Source organism: Bombus vancouverensis, chromosome 2 (assembly GCF_051014615.1).
Source record: "Bombus vancouverensis nearcticus chromosome 2, iyBomVanc1_principal, whole genome shotgun sequence".
NCBI lineage: Eukaryota > Metazoa > Arthropoda > Insecta > Hymenoptera > Apidae > Bombus > Bombus vancouverensis.
Genome location: NC_134912.1, coordinates 16,535,291 through 16,557,552, shown reverse-complemented (window position 1 = coordinate 16,557,552; position 22,262 = coordinate 16,535,291). Strand labels below are relative to the sequence as shown.

General features: G+C 38.0%; 1 protein-coding gene across 7 annotated transcripts in view; it reads left to right on the top strand.

The window, feature by feature from the left end:
- Positions 1-12,769: 12,769 nt before the first annotated feature.
- Positions 12,770-22,262, top strand: part of rdgA (retinal degeneration A) — a 63,351-nt gene continuing 53,858 nt past the window's right edge. For all 7 annotated transcript variants that reach the window (XR_013059976.1, XR_013059975.1, XR_013059973.1 and 4 more), the window contains exon 1: positions 12,770-16,994. Coding sequence is in view for 1 of the 7 variants with exons in the window: in XM_076623962.1 (XP_076480077.1) it covers positions 15,913-16,994 (1,082 nt within the window). In the remaining 6 variants the exon portion in view is untranslated. The remainder of the gene's footprint in view (positions 16,995-22,262) is intronic.

The window sequence follows — 22,262 nt, the reverse complement described above, 5'->3', positions numbered from 1 at the left end:
AGTATGAATTTTTAGAATTGCGTGAAATAGCCAGATATGTATACGAATATGCATATAGGATGTTCAGAAGAAAAATGAAATTTCAGCGTGTACGTATTTTTACGGTTGTACGAAGTAGCTACGTATAGTTAGTTATATAGGATGTCCAATGGAAAAGAAGAAACTTTAGAGTGTAGATAATTTTATGAAGAAGGTCAAATTTGATATCAGTTTCACGGAAGAGAAATACTCTATCATCTAGTTAATTAACAACTTGTGAAAGTACAATTTTACAATTTTACACGTGAAAGAGTTATTCGTTCCATTCGCGATTAATCACGACTCTCATCCAAACCTCCAAACATAAAAATTCATTCACCTCGCGTTGAAAAAATTCAAATCCTTCCTTTACAAATACCCTGTCACGCACACACGCCCACATGCGCACACGCTTCCTTTCAGACCGTGACAATTCTATTTCGTCACGCAAATAGCAAATAGAGCCGATTAGATATTCGATTAGACGTAATTGCGAAAGAGACGAAGGGAATTGGTATACGCAGCGCGGAAACGTTTCGGTGTTTCACGCTGCTACAATTTCCCAGTCGCTCGCGACGCAACGGTTCGAACATTCAGATAAATATCGTGACTGTTGTTTTATTAACGAGGGGAAATGAAAAATCGCAGTCGCAAGCAGAGGGTGAAATTATCGATCGCCGTGCCATCGAAAGATTTTCGATCGTGATACGCGAAGCTAAGCGAATGCAGGCTAATTGCCAGGGACTAATGAAAATGTAACAGAGGTAAAAGCATTATGGACTAATTAGATACATATACGGGGTGTCCCGTATGATTTTATCACTTGCAATCTGTCTTGCTTGCTTCTGACATTATGTATGTTGAAAAATATTTCGGTAGCGAACTAAATGGTTTCGAGGGGAACGTAATTTGTCACGATTAGTTTTTCTCGTAGGGGAACGCACAAAGGACGCACGAAAGTCATCGATGTATTTTTAAACGGGATCATATATTTTTTAATACGTTATTGTATTCAGCTGGACACATTCTTCACAAACAAAGTATTTGTTCAATTCAACGTATAAAAGACAAAGACAACGTAAACGTGAGAATATCGATTTGTGTTTTCTACAAAATTCGACAAATTAAAGTTAAAATATCAGCTAAGCTAACAGTGTTTCGACATAGATAGATCAACACTTTTCTTTTATATGATTCCATTTAAACAAATACGATGACCTTGGTACGTCATGTACGTGTTCCCCTACGGAAAAGCTAATAACGTCCAATAATGTCGCCCTTGAAAACATTGAACTCTAAATGTCTTCTAATGTTATCAAAAACAAGCGAGATATTGCAAGTGATAAAGTTAGGTGGGACACCCTGTATAGAGGGAATTCTTCGACGCGTGTCTATTATTTAATACGTCTGAAGGCTATGTATTTAACGAATGGCACAATGGCTGTAGTGTAGTTTTTGGCGTGTTTCGATAAAACGATTTAGAGTGGATAACAAAGAAGCGGATAATATATCGAGACAAAGATCGTTATCTGAAACAGAGGCCGATGGAAAACGAATGCAATTTCAGGCTTGGGTAGTAGCGGGTATTTTAGTAGTAGCGAATGTGTTAATGGAATGACGACATACGTTCAAATTCTTATCGAAGTTTATTAATTATTATTATAAGAAATATTTGTCTGTTGATACTTCCTCGTTCTGACCTATTTACCGTGCGAGCTGAACGAATTGTTTGACTCGCACATAAACGCACATCTTCGTTGTTATCAGAATTAGATGAAAATCTTCTGAAAAATACTGCGATTTTAGGGGACGATGAAACACGATTTCACAATTATCAGTATCGTTATTGCTATCTAATATGAATATCTATTTATTCAGATTTCTCCGTTATTGTTACTTATTCGTTCTAAGTTATTTATACGAAGTGAATCGTTTGACTTGTGTATATTTAGTTTTAGTAGACTGCGATCGCGCGGGCCAAGGCGTTGGCCAATGACAGTACTGCGGTCACAGATTTATAGTTAGACAAGATTTTCGCATAGGATCGAACGAACCGGTGAAACGAAACAGTTAACACCGAGAGCGGAAGGATACACGTGCGAGCCACAGGTAAGCTTTCCAGTGGAAGCCACGTATGGCTGACGCCGAGAGCCATTGAGGATATCGTGAACGTACCGGTACTTGCCTAATACTGTCCAACCACTAAGGTGAGAGTGCATTGACTAATTGACGTGTACTTAGCTAATGCCGCGTGTTACTAAAGAGAAGCGTGGACGAACCGACGCGACGCGACGCGACGTATGGCTATAATACTGGTTATTGAGCCATTGAGGTAAAGGGTGTGGGCCTCGTAACTCGCGATATATCTCGAACCGCAAAGGTATCAATGCCAGTTATCTGCTGATTAATTGTCTAATAACTTCGGGATGGGTTTTGAAAGGAACAATGCGAATTAATCTGAACGATGTTACGTAGTATATTTTCATAGAAGATTTTGCTGGATTCGTGATCGTGGATTTTACTAAAATTCTCAAGTACAAAATCACAAAGTTTTGTAATTAAGAGAATTTCAAATTGAAACTGGTCGCTGAAGCTTCTTCAGGTTTCTTCTACGCAATCGTTTCTTTTAATCAGTTGCCTCGCGTCGTCGAAGAAGTCGTTTTAATTTCATATTAATTAATTTTTAGTAATCGTACGAAGACGTAGCGATAAATATTCGCGCGATAAGATGTTAAAATTACGACATTCTTTGGTATAATCTTAGTTACGAACAATTACGAAGGTTAAGAAGTGCACGATCTGACGAGCATTTCTCGCTGGAATTTATGCTCGAATGACGTACGATCGTTCTTCGGAAATGTACTAAATATACAAATGATTCGAGAATGCATTCGTAGGGAACTTAAATTTCATTTTGCACAGTGTCAACGTAATATCCTGAATTAATTTCAGCAGCGAGGAGTTTCAAAATTTATCTCCTTGTTTCATTCGGCGCGAGTGAACCTTTTCCAACAGATGCGCTAAACTAATTAATATTTGTTTATCATGAGATTTCCTGCATGGAAACATCGTATTTAAAGATACTTGGTATTTTATTTTCAAATGTGCGGTAGCTTACTAGAATTGCCAGTGACCAAATTGATTACAATTTATAACTTTTCATAGTAATTTTATGGATTTACGATAGCCGATACATTTTTCGAGTTTTGAACTATTTCTGTTACTTGTATGAGAATAAAACTGTGTTTTTCCTTTGCATTGTATTTTTTTTACGTTTTAACATATTTTTCATTTTAATCTCCTTGGTACAAACTTGTACGTTAATCGTTCTAGTGTTACTATTAGACTCTTACGATAAATGACGGCCGAGAACAGAATAAGATACGAGAGAACGTAATGATTCAATGCCGAAACAATTTCCAATGCAAAGGTTCTAATAATAGTCAGATGATTCTGACGGTGGTAACAAGGCCATTCTTTAAGGAAAGCTTTATAATGCAACTTCTTTCTCTTTCTACATATGGCGAATGCATCGATGAGCCTAATGCGTTAGCCCGAGTTTTCTCACTTCTATTGTGTTACATAAGTTTAACGTGCCTTTTAAAATTGCATAAAAAATGTAACGAATATGTGCCTGCGATATTACACGCGCTTACCAATGCTTTCTCTTAAAAGAATCTATATTTTGTTACGTACGTTCACATCTATAAGTACTGGAACACTTACGAAAAAACGCTGAAAATGGTTAAGAAATTATTAAAACTTTTCAAGTATTTTAATATTATCTCAACTAGAAACTTAAACTGCAAAGAATAGGTACGTTCGATATTATAACAAAAATTTCACTGCTTCTACACGATGGAATGAAATGAATTTTAAAACGACACTTCTTTATCTCTATGTAACGCGTTAAGTATCGTCGATCATAGTTTCAACATTAAACAAGATCTCTTTCGTTGAATTTCGTTAACTTTCTGATACGATTTTTCTCTGTTTGAGTTCAAAAAACACAGTTAGCAATCGTGCGAGTTTGAAACTTCGTTTACAGAACTGTTGAGGATAATTGAAAACTATATTCGACTCAGAGTTCTCTCTTCTTTTTTTGTTCGACGTTTCCAGAGAATGGAAGATTAGAATTGCTCTTCAATTTGCTCTCATCCGGATTTACACGGATGCTACGGGAATCAAATAGAAACAAAGGATTCTTGTCTGACCGGAGTCAGTTCTGTGTCTGTCGATCCAATCAAATATTCGACAAAGAGGCGAAAATTACCGTAAATTCCCTCGATCGATATACTTAACGTTGTAATCTCGATGCAACGGCTACTGAATCGTAATACTTTAATTTATCATTGATTCGATTCTGTTTGAATAGAAATTATTGCTTACCAATTCTACGCGCAAATACGCGTTAAATCTGATTCATACATTATAGTAATAATGCATATTAACTTCGATTTATTTTACCGAATTAATGCAACATCATATTCGAACGCTTAGAATTAAACATCTCTTTAAATCTCATAAATATTACACGATATAATTTAACACGGTTTATTGTCTGCTTCGTCTCTCATTTGTCGTAATGATCGTGCCAACGAACGTTAGAAAATTGAGAACAAAAAAGTAAATGCGTGGAACGTGATCTTTAGTAGTAGCAGAAATTATTTTCATTGAATATTTTACGAAATGTGTTACGACTACTATTAACACGAAATATGTTATGAAACACAATGAAGAAATATCATCTGCGACCGAAAATTCATCTTTTATATTATGTGTATATATGTGTATATATGTGTTATATGTATAAGATTGAGGCGCACATCGGTGTAAGTTTGATATTTATCATAAAAATTCATTATATTTTTTAAATTGTGGAAACGTATTCCGGTAGAAAATAAGATCATAACTTAATACTTCGAAGAGTCGCGATACGCGACTAAATTCAAATTGTCACGGTCTTGGCATACACATTATTTTCACCTCGTTACATAAAAATAATATTCTATTTTCGTGATCTTCGGTATTTCGAAAATTATTTATTATTCGTTATTACGTATCTGCATATTATTCTCTGTTCACCAATGTCCCAGACATTTTCCAATGGAAGGGATTTCGTCAAAGTTTTCTATACCTACGTGTTCGATATGTATCTCTTGACAAAATTGAAATGCAACCAACTGCTTCAGTATGTCAAATACAATTCAGAGATATCTTTTACGTTTGAGAATTCATCTTGTACATGCACATGGAAGCAATATTCTACTTGAATGATCTTCGGTGTTTTATACATATTATTTATCACGTATTATTGTACACTTACATATATCATTACTGTTACTGTTATCATCCACTGTCCAGTGATATCCGAACAAATTTTTATTGGAAACTTCTGTCGCTTTAAATTAGACGCTTGTTACCATTTATCGAACTTAATTGCAACTGTGAGAATGATCAATAGCGTATGGTTAAGGGCAGCCGTTCCATTTCACAGGGTAACTTGAATTTATTGTCCCAATTATTCAGCACGATGGTAGATTTGCGATGAAAATACCTAAACGATTGTCAGTTTCTCATTAAATTATATCAAGAGATTTGCCGGAGAATGGAGCAAGCATATTCGCATTTCAGCGTTCGAATGCGCTTTTACTGTACAGTTACCGAATACAATGACAAATCGGGATTAACTAATAGGATAGACATAATACAGGTCGTCACATTTAAATAGTCGAACCCGTGAATTATAGCGAGCGAGGACATGCTCTTTCGTAAACGTTAATCGAGTGAGACGTAATTATGATAATTGTAGTACATTCTTTGTGTTAGCTGTACCTGTAGCGTCAGGCAATTTGCGTTTCTGTTTATTACCACAGACAGTAATTGATCTAGAATTCGAGATAACAACCAAACGCTGAGAAATTAGACTGTCAGATCGTCAAATGGAAAATCTAACTATTTGCATCAAATTCATAGTATTAGAGTAATTTCTCTGTTACTGTATTTTCTATGTTAGGAATTCTGATTTCATAATTTGGCGATAATAGGAAATAATTCCATTCATTGCCGGATATCGAAAATTCTAACTATGTGGTTATCGAAGGGACGTCAGAAATTAAAGAATTCATCTTCGAACAGTTTAAATCGCCTCCGATTAACCAGAACCCGTGCGAAACTGAGAACGCCAATTTCAAACACAGAAATAGCTTGAAAATAAAATTCGCTAGCAGCATAAAACTTGGCAAAATTACCGGCCTGACGATACCACAGCCTTCGAACGATACGAGCCCAGCACGTAAACCTGCATAGTATTAAAGTATCATACAATACCGATTATATAGAATCATTCATAAACATGGCGAACCGTTTCGAGTTAATATAATATTGACGTTTTTAAAATTTGCCTCTGACCACTACGAAACCGTAGGACTCTTCTCGTATCTGATCAATAAAAACCTCTAAGCTCGTAAAGTCCTGAATCAGTTACGGAAGTTATCTTAATTCTCATAACTTGAGATTAACAATCAAGCAAGCTTTGTCGTAGAGTCTACATCGTTCTAGGATGTGGTGTAACAGACAGTTGAAAGGACGATTCGAATTTCCACACAGAGAAAATTTTATTTGCAGCTTGCGTCTATGCGTTATGCATGTTTCGCGTTTCACGATAGCGCGCAGCAATTAATTAAATTCCACGACTTAAACGACTCGGGAAGCTTACAAAGTTGCTTCGTAAATTTGAGTTTGCGCTTTGCCATTGAGGGTAATTGAATCGTTCTTGCGGTTACCGATTTTGTCCGAGACCCGCTATGCGCTTTACCGAGTTTGCAAATATCACCACGTTCCATATTCGTAATCGTTATCGCGCGTTTCATCGCAGTTTGTAATTATTCTACCGTGGAAATATTTCCAAATTTTTGCTTTGTAATTCGATTTATCGCTCGCCGTATTTTATTTCAATGGAAAATTTGTATTTCGATATTGACATGCACGATGCAAGCCGATTGTTCGATACACGCGTTCCAAGGAACGTCTCGAAAAATATTTCGAACCAAGTTCCGGAACTTTTCTTCCTGGCTTGTTATGCGGCAGCGTATTTACGGGAGTGGCGGATCGCGAACGCGCCTAGTCCGCCTCTTCGTGCGTAATATACGATGGTGCGTGAGGATTAAACGGGGTGGCATGTAAAATAGGTAAAACTAGTGTGTGGGAATAAAGAATCGTGCAGGTGTAACGTTCGGCGTATTACGTATGCGCATAACTTACGCCTAGCCAGCCTCGACATTTTTGCAAATTTAAATCCCTGACTTCTTGGGAAAGCTTGCGTGCCACGTGATTTGTGGATTGCTCAAAGTATGACGCGGCTATTGTTGACTCATTCCGTTGGCGATATTAAAAAGTAGGAGAAAAAGGAGAAGGAAAATATAATTGAGAGTTCCGAGGAACGTTTTCAAATTACCGATCACGACAGGCTGGCGACTAAGGTACACGTTGCACCCTTTTTTATTTGTGGAAATGTAACGTTCCGTGTTATCGAGGCACTGTCCGTATGTAATACAGTCTTTGAATGTTTAATAAATGTCGTGCTAGACGAAACACAGAATTATATGTATGGTACAGAAAGTAGGACCAGGCTTAAGAAATTAAGTGTTTATATTTTATAAGTATCATTGTTGCGACGACCATGGAAATGGTTATTTTTATTATTTTCTGCAATAAAGAAGAAGAAAGGCTATTACGTAGATGAATTTACGAATAGGAAGATACTCGTATACTTTTCTTCTTGAAGCTGAACGCTTTAGTCCAAAATGTTTTATTGCCACTGTGCTGGAGTGGATGGTCGATCGCGTTATACTATTTTCCAAGCGCGATAAATTAATCAAACTATGCGTTTTTCTTCTTATAAATACGTTTCTTAAAAATATGTTTATTAGAAGTATTAACGATTGATCAAGCACGCGTAGCTCGAGTTGGTCGTTAGTATGTTACAACGAAGAAAATATTCGAAATGAAAGGTTACGTTAAGCGAGGAATTTATCGCTGCGAATAAAACTATCTCCTCTGCAAAAGGTTGAAGTCATCTTGTATTTTTAAGATGGTTTTGTATATTTTACTTTTCGCATTCTTCATCCACGTGAGAAAAATCGGTTAAAAGATCTGAAATGTCATATAACGGTGTTGTCAGAATAAAAAGATAGTCTGTAACTTTGGAATTGTCGCTATTTTTATTCCGAAGATTTATCAAACTCTGACGACGGCTATTGACCGATAACGTGCGTTTAAGATCGTAGAAATTGGGAATCCTTAAATGTTTTCTTTAACTTTCTTAATTGTACATTAATTTTTTTAATGTAACTTGTATGTTTTTCGTGAGTTCCCTCTGTATCGCGTGACATTCACGAGATTAAAACGACAGTGACGAAACTAGGATTAAAATAGATTTGTATGGCAACTAAATTTGTGGCTTTTTTCGGCAACGATGATACTTTTTGAAAAAAAAAGAGAAAAAAAATGGAATCAGGTTGTATAATATATCGAGCGTTAAATTAGTTTTTGCTTCACAAATCGTCGAAAGCCATTTTTCGAAGAAGGAAGTTTGCCGAGTAACGCACAAATATACATGTTTTATTGACTATAACGGATATCTACGAGCAGAAAAACAAATTTAAACGAGAGATTTTTCTTTATACTTGACTTTATAATCTTGATTTACATTTTTTCCGATTATCGTCGTTATTACTTCAGCGTTGCTACGATCGACCGATCAAACATTAAAATATTCGAGAACAGAGAGTATTAACGCGTCGATGATTGTGTTTCGTAGCTCGCAAAAAATTATCAAATTAATCGAGCAATATTACATTTTTTTCATTTATTGACTGTTTTATAAGCATATTTCTTTTATGAAAGCTGATGTAACAATCGAAATGTTATCGAATATTCCAATGTACGGTAATTTTGTTACAATGTACGAAAAATATCAACGAAGGTGTTTATTACCGTATATAAATAAATAGACGTATCGAATTTAGTTAAAGAAAGTAATATATTTAAAAGAATAAGAATGGTAAAAGGTCATCGGAGATATCACGAACAGAATTCAAGAATCCTTCTCAACGTCGCAAGTACAAATAGAATCCCGAAAAATTTCGCTCCGTGCAATCGTAACGTACAATGGATCAGATATTAAATGCAGATAGTAGGAAATTAAGAGGCTGATATCGAGTTCAGAATGTCGTAATCGTGGACGATTACGTAAGATGCAGACCGAAGAAGGGTAGGAAGATTAATTTTTAATTAGAATCGACGATCGCACTATCCATTACATTTAGAATCAAAAGATTCTGTGCCGTGCAAGATCGATTCTTACCGATAGCGGCGTAAAACTTCACGCGCGCTCTTTCATATTCTTTTCATGAAATTGTCATCCACGAATCAAGCTACGAATTTGAAACTCTCGGTTTCGATCGATCGTCTATAAATAGCATTCGAAGAAACTAATTTCTCGCGGAGAGAAACAGCCTGCTGTGGGGTAATAGCGTGAAATAGAAATTTTGTTTCCACTTAGAATTTTTATTGACAGAAAAATATAATACGCGTTGCCCATTTTGAAGCGAAGTCGGCTCGTTTGTTCGAGTCAATAAAAAATCATTTCTCGGCGATAGACGGTCGTATCGATTATTCCGCATAGACGTGTGGCTACAATGTTCCGCTTTGAATAATGCAAGCAAATAAAAGGTGAGACTAATACCCGGCATAAATGCTGCAGCGAATAGTAATCGACATTGGTTATTATTTAACAGCGCTTCGCTTCGACCAACGATGAGAAGTGCCTCGTACTTATTTTTCTCGATCAGTGGTGGAATAAAAATTCCACTCGACAAAATTAATATTTTCCATGCTAAAGGATAATTTGAAAATGTTTTCACTCGAAGGGGACTCAATTTCCTGGCAGATAATGATAACGGTGTGACGAACGTGAAATTACAATGGCAGCTATGATATTTTTGAAATCGTCGGTGTAAATCGTTTTGTTTTCCTCGCGAACGATAGAAAAAAGGATGAATTCGTCACAACAATATTCAACCGTTTCAGCATGACTCAGCTTTGCCACTCTCAACTCGTTTATCCCGTATTATCGACGTTAAGCGGGGCGTAACGTGGAAAAGTCCATTGAATAAATGTTTCGCTTCTTATTCCGATTATTCCTTTTGTCCTAATGCTTATTCCTGGTGCTTGTAAGAAACACTGTTTAATCGGTGATGGAGTTGTATAAATTTCTCGACACAACGATCCTTGTCTGTGTTTACTTTTTTCCAACGAACCAAAAGAACGCTCTATCTTTATCTTTTGTCCGATGCATTTCACTTCTTCTTCGACACTATATTCGTCATATTACACGGTCGCTGTAAACGTATAATTTTATCGGAGAAGAACTGTGCTTTTAACCCATCACGGACCAACGTTGCCTTAACGCAACGTTTCATTTGCGGTGTTTTTCAGGCAGATTATATCATCGAATAGTATTTTCCAACAGCTATGGCTATGAAAGAGAATACGAAGGAATCGATGTATTAGGTTGTCCGAAAAAATTCTTCCGTTTTATGAGAAAATAGTAGACGCACAACGTTTTTTGTTTTATATTATTTTGTCGATTTACGTACGATCCATTTTGTTCTGTTGAGATAAACACCGCGACATTTCACAGACTTGGTTTCACGTTTCTATGAAGCTGCACTGTTGTAAAAAACACGTTCGCGAAAGAAAGACACTTTTCGGACAATCGAATAATCGTAACATTACGATGAAGCATTGGTTGGTACTTAATGAGTTAATTAAATCAGCAATTTGTGGAATCTCGATAAAGATTGTTGTTTGAAAACCATTTAAAATGTTACTCGACGTTGAGTCAGGATACGAGTCGGATTCCACAGATCGACACAGATCACAGATCCACCGTGTTAGGAATTTTTAGCTTTTATCACATTATTATCTACATGTTCATATTCGCTGAATACATCGCTCGTCTTGTTGAATATTTTTATTCAGTTGCAGCGTATCTTTTCGATTAAAAAAGAACTTATGCAATTTTACTATAATTCGATAGTGTTCCTTCATAAGTTGCTTAATAGCGTTGGTTAATAATTTGTGATGCGTAAATGCGCTACCCACAGTTGGTTTCGGCCGTAAATTTTTAACTGTCGAAGGTTACGGTTGATAAATCGACCATGTGTCTCGGAAAGTTGGACTTGTATCGGTTTGCCCTTTTCTGCTGATCATTTGTACGGCGAATGACGCTATAATCTTGTGTGTGATCGATCGAAGAATGATACATTCGTAGGATCAAGAAATGTTGATCGATGAATCGTAAATGGAAGAAACAGCTTTCAAGATATCGAATGGCAGAACGTTGAATCGGAGAAATTAAGAAACCTTCTTGAGTCCGAGGACTTTATATTTATGGAATCAAGATGTTCCGTTTGATCGAAGAATTCTACGTTATAAGAAATTGAAGATAGTTGTTTAATACATTTATAATCGAAATTCAAAGAAGAAGCACGTTGTCCATCAAGTCGTACGACATAATAGGATGTCATAGAATATAAGATACAAAATATATCGATATAAGCGTGTGGTATTTGTTGTAAAGTAAGCTTTGGAAATTATGTTTGCTTTAAAAATAAAAAATAAAACGAACTATTATGTATCTCAATAGTTAAGAATTTATCACGAAGAAATAATAAAATTGTAATTGCGTAAGAAATACTTCTAATGTTACGTACTTTTTATCGAATGTTAAAGCGTGTCTCGGAAAGACACGATAAGTATATTTTTGTTGATTTTGGAAATTATAACGTTGCTTTACAATTAAAAGGAAGCATTTTAATATAACAGCATTGAAAATGGAAAGAGCCTGTTAAGCTCGAATACACAAACATTGTAAGAACAGCTGGTAAGCGAACACGCGTAAGCAGTGAAAAGCCGACTTTCTCATCAGATACATGTTAACTTTCAGTAAAAATAAACTTCATGACATTAACGTACCGTGCGTTTTTATTTTTTCTCTTCGATTTCCTAATTTTTAATGTCGAATGTTGTCGATCGTTAAACCTGTTAAACCTGCGATCCAACTCAACAACACGAAGCCACGTGGTTCGTATAGTCCGATAAAAGCAAAATTAAGATAAAGACCTTTGACTCTTCCATTAAATTACTCAACCCTTCCGTGATACAAATCCCGTCAGATTACCGCGGAAGCTCGCGGAAGGTGATTAAAAACCTGTTGTGACTGAGTACTTGGTTCCGGGAGCGGAACGAGCGGATCAAAAATTCACCGTCCACAAGCATGTTGTATCGCGACGAAAAAGAAGAAAACGGGAGAGAAACGGGAGGAAAGAGCCTAAAAAGACGCGGACGACGAGCACAGCGTGGAAATATCTGTAAAAGCAGAGAAGATAGAAGAGAGGAGGCTTCACACGTGTCTGCCCTTCCTACGTCACACATTTCCCCGATAGTCAGCCACGTAGCGCAATCTCCAATTCGTCGTTCGTGCCATCGGCGTTCCTCATTCGCGTGTTCGTGTACACGAGCACAGACGGAATCTGTCGGAGGGCGCATGTCTGACCGACGATGGCTAGGAGGGTGCGAGCAAGAGGGTAACACAAGGGTTGGACGGAGACGAGAGCCCAGTGTTAACCCCCACTTTACCTCTCGTAGCATCCGCCACTGCCGAGCCCTGGTCACTAGTCTGATCAGTCTATCCTGTCTCGCGACACGTTGCGCGTAACTCGTTCCTTTCGTTCCTTTTTCTCGCCGCGAACGCATTTTCACTTTTTCTCGCCCCTTTATCGAAAACCGATCGCGTTACCGACCGACCGAACGAACGAATTCAAACTGATCGTGGATCAATTTGATCTTTTTTTCCAGACAGAACACGTTGCAGTCGCGAGTACGTAGCGTGACCGCGTGCACGCTTCTTCACTCGGCCCGCGCTGATTCAACATCGTGTTCCATCCGATTCAAAGAATTGTTACATCGGCGATGTTCGAGTAGTTATAGAGAGAGGGCGAGAGAGATAGAGACAGACAGACAGAGAGAGAGAGAGGGTCGTTTGGAAAAGACAGGACTGTCGAGATACATGGAGCCAGTTTTGGGTTTCGAGCTTGTTTTTGCCAGGAGAAAATACTTGGATAAAGGTAGATCACGAGATCTATCGTTTGACAAGTCGCAACAAGGTGATCTTCTCGATCGTTGAATCAAGATCTCGCAAGGTTTTAACTGCTCGATCGTTCGGATCTTTATAGTGTGTATCGTACTTTCTCAGCTGGAAAGGAAAAATAATAGAAACATTGTTTTTCGAGACGATACTCAGGTTTGATATCGAGGAGCGAGCGACGCGAGCATTAAATATAAGAGAATCGTAACGATAGCTGGAGGTTGGCGAACCGGTAAATCGAGGAACCTGGCGAAACCGAGATAATTTAGGGCAATATCTTAGCGTCCTTCGGATCGACATAGTCCGGAGTAATTCGTATACGCGGCCCAATACCGCTATATGGCATTTCAATCCACGATATCACCGCAACGTCGCCGATAAATTAAGTTACAGGGCTGGAAAGCCAGCCTACCGATCGATGCTGCTAGTCACTCGAGAGGAGAGAGTCTCGACAAGCGTGGGAGAGGGTCAACCGGAGAGAAAGTGAGGCAAAAGCTCGTTCGGCGAAGCTGTTTGACGACCTCACGTGTATCGGGGTTCGCCGAGGTCGTCGACGGTTCTTGCCGGACGGTGACGCGTGACCTTCAACTATGGTTCACGCGTCGATGACCAATGTGCTGCTCGTCGCCGGTCCATCAACCCGAGAATCACTCGTCCACTTCCTCTGTCAAACCTCTCTAGAGAAGATCGAAGATTCGACGTTTAACCGAAGTAATCGAGGATAAACGTAATAACCGAGTATAACGTTGGCGTAGCAGAACAATTAAAAAGTAATCCCAGCGTGGACATTGACGTTCCAAGCGTTTAATCGAAATAAACGTCGTGATATTGAGACGCTAATTCGCATTTAATACGCGATGAAGTTTCAATGATGTTTCGGCAAATGGAGCGTTTGTGGGATGATCGATGGTAACGAGACGTCCAACGTTCATTTACCAAGGGTCGAGCATCGCTAAAGATTGATTATCGGTGTAATATCGCTCTTCGATTCGGGGCCGTGTCTCTACGATTAACTCGTTCGATGATTCAAGGCGTTACACGGAAGAGAACAATATACACAAAGACAGGTATATTGGATTAGCGAAGGATAAACGTCCATCATTGAAGGATTTATAAGGTGTGTCGAGAATTGTATTCGTCACGGTGTTAAACGTTGAGCGACGATATTGTTATTGATACTTTGTTGGCGTCGAGAGGTATAAGTTAAGACGGTAGGATCTACGAGTGACTGGGATGAATGGAGTTGTGGAGGTAACTTGATTCTGACCACGTTGTCGTGGAAATTACTTCAAAAGTATTTTTAATACGGTTAACGTATACAGACATTTTACCTGTCCCTCTAACGTTTGAAGAAAATTAAGAACCGTAAGAAATTGCTGAAAACTATGCAAATTTGGTTAATTACGTTCGCAAAGTAAGGAGACGTTGTTGTTTGCACGTGTTTAAGCGACTCGAATGGGGATGAGATAGCAGCAAGATGAACTACTAAGAGGAACAACCTTGAATAAAGTTAATTTTGCCGCACATCGGAGATGGTGCGTTTAATTTGAGACGGTATGATCGTTGGAAGCGGTGATGAGGAAATCCCGTCGGACGAGGAAAGGAGTTTAAATTGCAAATGCTGCGCCGCCGGATCGACGGTTGTCGTTTCCACGTGGCATCGGACCCGTTCTCCACCGAAATGTAATTTTAGCGAATAGATCAATCGTCGAAGGGGGGTCGTGTGAAAGACCTTGCGTCTATATGCAGTTCTTCAAGACCATGGACGTTAATTAATCGAGCATTTATTCGCCGAATCAAGGTTACAGTGACTTTAAATAACTCATTGTCAGTCGTTATAAACAATTCGTATCGAACAGGACATACATCATACGTAATCGACATCTTCTTTTTCCTCAAATAAGATGGGAAGATTCACTGCGAATTGTGAAGTGAAAAATAATTTACCAGAGACGATCAAACGTTTTGAAGAAACATTTTCAGAAGATAGCGTTACTACGATCAGACCAGTGATTGCTATGAAAAATTGTTTTGGAAACTGAATCAGTGTACGATAAAGAAAAACTGGGCAGACAATCGTTTCTCTTAAAACAATTGTTGTGTATATACCTGGTGACCGCGATACTCGAGATACTTGGTAAGCACAAGACAATCAACCATGTCGATCTTACATCTTTCAATCTTGCATGGATGGAGGATGAAATAGCTTGAAACTTTCTTCACCTTTAAACGATCACAGTAAAGCATTGAAACTAGTGTATACGAGACATTCAACGCGAAGAAAACAGCCTTTCGGTTAGCTTCGGAGAAGTACACACAAGATTCGTAAAACTGTAAAGAAGGATCTCAGAGGCATAAGAGCTAAACACGGACGTCGACGTAACTTATGATGGGCTGCAGACCGGCAGCAAAGTCGAAGGTGGCGGAAGGGTGCGGTCGCGGGCAGCTCCAGGCAGCTTCCTCGTCGCCGAGGTGTAACGAGGTGATCATCGAGCTTCCCAGCGAGACGACGATCGTTCAGAAGCGAGAGGATCGGGGTTCGAGCGCGGCCGCCGGGACGGAGGAAGAAGAGGAGGAGGAAGAACTGGCGAAAGAACGAGGTTCGTCGTGTTGGTCGTCGAGATTCGAGCTGTCGTTCTCCGCGAACGAGTCAAGTTTCAGCAGATAGCTGCCAAGTGAGAATGCAGAGGCTGCGTTCGACCTTCAAGAGGTCGCGCACCCCGACGGGAGCGGAAATGAAGTCGCAGTCGAGTCTCGAAGTACCGAAGCAAGTCAGGTCGGCCTCCTTCGACGAGATCCAATTGGAAGCTAAACGACAGGACGATGTGAGGGACGGCAGATCGACCAGGACCACGTCCTCCTCGTCGTCCTCGTGTTCACCGGCGAGGTCCCAAGATTCGTCGCGTGGAAGACGATCCGCGACGCTCAGGGTGCCGCAACTGCACAGCGGCCAAAGGTCCAAGAGTTTCGACGTGGCTGAACGGAGTTATGGATCTTCCTCCAGTCAACAATCTCTTGGCAGCGTTCGACGTCCGGAGACACCGACGATTCAGGTCTCTGGATGCTACCACTGTATCTGCGTGGAAGAATATAAAAATCTTTATCTTAGTAGAGACGAGGATGATCCCTCGTCGAGAGAAGATCTCGATGACGAAGCAGATGTAGTAGACGACACTTCGGAGGACGAAGACTCCGAATTAGTGGATAAGAGCGAAGCTAGTCCAGAAATTAGAGTCACGTTAACGACGTTCACCGAGAAAGAGCCAGATGTTACCGATGTGGTGTCCGAAACGACGGTACCACCCGATACAGTGGTCCCTGAGGTCGTTCCTAAGGTGGTACAAGATGAAATGTCCGATATCAGCGAGGTCAGAGGTGGTCTATTTCCGGGCAGGGAACGTAGGAGGTCGATCTCCTCTCCGAAACTTGCTCGACAAGAAGCTCTAACGTCGTACCCTCTGGAGCTTCCGACGGTGGTTAGCTCGACCGAGGACGAGGAAGAATCGGCCCACGATCTTAGCTCTAGCAAATGCAAGTTCGTCGTCAGAGATATCTTTTTGACCGTTCCGGAGTTGAAAAGGGATCGCGCTGCATCCGTGGACTCCTGCTTCAATAACAAGAATGGACATGGCGAGGATGCCGATACGTTGACCGTTCCACAGCAAAATATACGGTCGAAAAGCGTCGATATCGTTCTGCCTACCGAGGCGCAGACGAGGTACACGGCTCTGCTGCCTGACACCGAGGCTCGACCTCCAAGAGGGTGGGTACGTCTGGTGAATGTAACAAGTCCCTTGTTCCGTATACTTGAATACCGTATCATCGATGTTTCTGTATCTCTGTATTTTTAGTTTTATCATTGTCGTCCTCACGCTTCACTTTTCTTTCTTATTCGGCCTCTCTTCTGTTAGCTGTATGTGTTTGTCAAACTGTTCTTGTTGTTGCGCCGTCAGTACACGGTGATTACATCGGCTGTTGCAAGAATCGAAACGCTAACATTTAACGCGCAGAATGATTATTTCGTTTTTGTAGCTTTCAGAACTCGAGATGAAAATGAGAAATGCTTGCGCCATGATTTCGACGAGATGTACCAATCTGCACGTTTGCTTCAATGTGTGATTAATTGTAACACGTTCCGAATAGAAGTATCTTTTATTGTTAGTACATCGTAACGACATTGTTAACCGACGGAGCATACTAAACACGAATCTATTATAACAAATATGCTATTGCTTTTACATCTTCGATATTACTATCGTTTACATAAACAACTGTTCCCTGTAATTGATCGGTGACGTATTTAGTTGTGTAATGAGTTCTATTATTCTTTGTAAATGATGGGTTTAAGTAATTGATCATTACCTCAAAGTATTTGTTCTTTTATCGAGAAGTTTGTGTATTTATATTATAAATTCTTTGAATTATCTAATGATTATTCATCAAATATTGGTCGTACCAAATTTCACAAATTGGAAAACATTGCAACGATATATTCCAATATTAACCGTGCAGTAAATATTCCAACAATCTCAAATATTGTAAACCCGAACTTTATCATCAAACGATACAATCAAAAACATTATTTATTTGTATTATATGTCATATGTTTGACTAGAATAACCAACGCGAATAACAATTTTATAATATTCCTTAAAATAAAACGAAAGGCGAACGAACTTATTACGTAACGTAATACCTTGCTTTATTTTATACAATCGTTAGTTATCTTTCTACTTTTATGGAACTTTTACCACGGCAAAGCCATTATTTTAAACTCGATTCTCAGGAAAAACCCATATATTACTTATGAAATAAACTATCAGCTTTCATTTCCGGACATACTCTACCATTACGTTATTTATAGAGAAGAGCTTAGGAAAAAGAGAAACACATTGCAAGAACTTTTAAGGGCAATTTCAATCCACTACACCTGACAGAGGATTTAAAGTGTTTAAAGTTCTGCTCCATATATTCTCGTTAAATTCTATTAAACCTAGCAATCATGTCAAAATTAATACCTATTACAGCACAACATTGGAAACTGCTATTTTTATTTACGTAAGACGAAAAGCAAGAGGGAAGAAAGAAAGAATTGCGGTATAAAATTCCTCGATTCCGTCTTTTCTCTCGCGCAGTTTACGCGAGCAGTTTAATCGAAGGCAATTTAATTTTACCGCCTGTACGTTTACGGCCCGATGTCCACGTCTTTTGTTGCTTCGAGCTTCGATCAGGCTTTTCTATTTCGGGAAGATTAAGACGTCAACGATTCAAGAGAGAGAGAGAAGTTGATTAGAACTCCGACGTGTTTAATTGAACCATATGGTTCATTGTGGTCGCTGCTGCGACTTGCTAGAACGTCGAGCTTCTCGGTTCGAAATTCGTCCTTTGTGGAAGCCAAACGATGTCGGATAACGAGATTTTTCACTAGATTACCGTACAAGTTCTGTGAGAAATCCCATCAGAAATCAGACACGGCTGAAACATTCAATTTTTGCAATTACTTAATAATACACGTAACTTGTTTGTCTTTTTCTATTCTTAATTCAGCACGATAAATCGCTTTCACGATATCAGACGTTTATTTTCGTAGAAATTAGCAGGTAATTTAGTTAAACGAAGTGACAAAGCGATTATCAAATTTATCGAGCGACGAACATTCGAAGATTCTAGCAATTTAAACGAATTCTGTGCGAGAAGAAAGTAAAGAAGCTGGCTAATTATTATTGCTTTATTCTTATCGAACGTCGTTGCCTTGGTGCATTTACTTCCAACTATAAATCGCCTAACCCCTTCATTACGGACGATTTAAATACGTAAATAGACGACCTATTTGCAGTGTCGCGAAAAATCACTGTCAGACCTTGTTATTTCGACGTAATAACAGCAGTTCTAATAAGGGTACGTTTCTCTAAGAACAAGTTTCTCTTTGTTAGATTACGTGAACAGATTTCTTGAAATCTTCTCCACGCAACAATCCGCTATTGTCTACTTATTCGTAAACTGTTGTTTGCTTCGAAAGACGATAATAGCATTATGAAATGCGTAAGTTTTGTTTATGATTCCTGTTGATTCGAAGGAATTTTGTTTTCTCGGAGGAAATGGTGCACCACTTGCAAATATTTGTCATTTATCAAAGAACTCATTCGTATGGTAATATATTAATGCAAAACGAATATCTGCGAGATATTAAAGACGAATAAAAGATAAAAATTCGCTTCGATGAAATTTATGATTGAAATTTCGCTTGTGTGCGTAAATGGCTCGGGTTGCCTACGAAGAGTTAACATATCTCGATAAAAAAGACGTTAAAGTTAGAATTGTTTTTTAACGTATAATTCACCAAAAAAAAAGGAAGATATATAGGAAACTGAAATACAAATAAAATAAAAATATTAATGACAAAGAAGTTACAGTTATTTGAAATTATTGAAATTATTCGTCGAATGCAGCGAGCATAGAGAAGAAAAATGCACGCGAATCGACTCATAATTTCGCTTAATGACAATTTTCAAAGGGTAGAAAGGCCAGTTATTGTGCATTTTCTTTACTGTCTTCTTGGACAGAAAGTTTTTATTCGATCGTAATTCTCTTTCTCTCAGTCCTATTCAGCAGAACTCGAACAATTTTTCACCGTATCGCGATAGAAAAAACGAAAAGGAAGATCAAACTAAAAAATGAAACCAGAAATCGCAACAATCACTTCTCACCAGTCCAAAGTTAGATCGGCGGAGGTGAAGGAGTTAAGAGAACGTTTAAACTCCGTTAAACAACATAAATCATTTCGATCTCTAAATATTTATTCGTTTCGGTCCGTAAATTGTTTGCTCCACAAGCTCATCGAAAGCGTTTCTCCGCTGTTCGAATTTATCAATGACGATAACGACACCCATTGAGGGACTAAACGGTAGTGAAATAATGCATAAAGCTTGCGTATACAAAACGGTACTGAAAGATGCGAAGAAGAAAAAAGAAAAGAAAATATACTCATCGATATCTTGCTTCTTTTCTGAAGTCGTGGTTCTAACATAAGTATAAAATTCTATAAAAAGTAGACTATCTCTCTAGAGTTTGGCACAGCTTCCACTTTTCGGATAAAAAGAGCTTTCCCGTAAATTTTTTTTTTTGAGGAATAAGAACGTTACGACTATAATTTTTATTTTGAAATATAATTAATTACAGTGTCAATAGTGTATTAAAAAATAATATCTTGTAGAAAATATTGATTTACTTATATATTGGCCTTTATCAACGTTATACATTGTATTGTATAGGATAATACAGTGGGTCTTAAAACTAATATTAAAATTAAAATTTTTTATTTTTATACAGGTGTAAAGTACGAGATATGATAGAATTTGATTAGGGACGTGCAAAATTGAACAGTCAAATTTATAAAAGTCACTGCTATAACTTTATTTTATTGAATTCATTTTTTGTATAGTAAAATATTCGGTTATATTACTGATTTCTATAATAAATTACGAAACAGAAATTAATTAGTTTTTACCCTCTTTTTTTTGGTGAATATAATCTATTTTTGGAGAAGAAAAGGATAGAACGTTCTTTATCACAGCAACATATAAAAATATGTAAGACAACGTACAAGAATCGAAAATTTTATAATTGCCAGACTCATCGTAGATAATTTATAATTGTTAAATGTACAATGAAAATTTTCATGATTTAACAAAGAATAATGTTTATCATAACGTCGTAACTTGAATTTTCTCAAATTTCATATAACTGTAGTACGTATCGAAGTAAGAGAGGAAACGTTAAAAAAAAATGTAATAATACGCGTTGATTAAAAAAGCTTGCAAACAAAATGTTAACCCGACATTGGTACTCGATAAGTTAAAGAACCAAACTAGATCGAAGTACGTCAGAGGACTTTTTCAGTGAGGTTGGGTTCTTCAACTTTCAAAACTTCACACCGCCTCGTTTGAATCAAAATTGACGAAACGGTAAAGTTCCGCGGAAGAAGAGAAGTCTTGGCAAAACTTAATCTGTATCTTTGGAAACACGATCTAGGGGCAGAGACTGATTACGATACGATTGCCTGTGATTTGATTACACCGAGACCCGTCGATTTCTTATTGGCCCATTAGAAACTCGTTAACTCGCAAAACTTAACTCGCATTTAGAAACGAGCGTTTGACGCCAGAACTATCAAACCAGTCGAAACAAACAATTCGTGATTTTTCGTTCAAATCTTAGATATACGAACCAGCTCAGAAGTTTTACGGTATCCTTTGAGTAAGCATTTGATGTTGACTTTGAATTTTAATTTGCCTGAATCTCTTCTGTAAATTGTTAATATATTAGCAATGTATATTTTGTTTATCGTATAAAGTATTAGTCGAATCAATCGAAACAAACAATTCGTGATTTTTCGTTCAAATCTTAGATATACGAACCAGCTGAGAAGTTTTACGGTATCCTTTGAGAGAACATTTGATGCTGACTTTGAATTTTAAATTGCATGAATTCTTTCCTGATTGCCTGAAAATAATATGTTGTAAATGTGTACTTTATTTATCGTATAAAGTATTAAATTATAAATGAAATTATTGCAACATATTTTACCAGTCTTGTTTCTCCTTCTCAATTTTAAAGTGAACTTAATAGCAGTTTTAATGCTTTTTTTTAGCGAGTTTTTATAGGTAGATGTACAATAATAGCACCTTTTTTGGGCGGAATGTAACAATTTCTTGTAATACGTACGGATAAAAAGTTTGTCTCTCTTCTTTCGTAGGAGTAGGAAACAGCTTTTGAAGGGTGCGATTCAAAACCTTTCTTCTCCTACGGTTCACAAAAATATTCCGTCATGGAATTTCGACTGCGTCCAAGAATAGATATTAACTCGACGATTTTCGATTCGTAATCTGTTCCCCTATCCCGTATTTTGATCAGGCAAATAGCCTGAAGACATTTTTTTTTATTTTTTTTCATTTATGCGACAAGTAACGATCGATCGCGAAGAAATGGGAATAGAGGAGGCTGTGATTGAAACGAGATTTTTCGCTGGCTG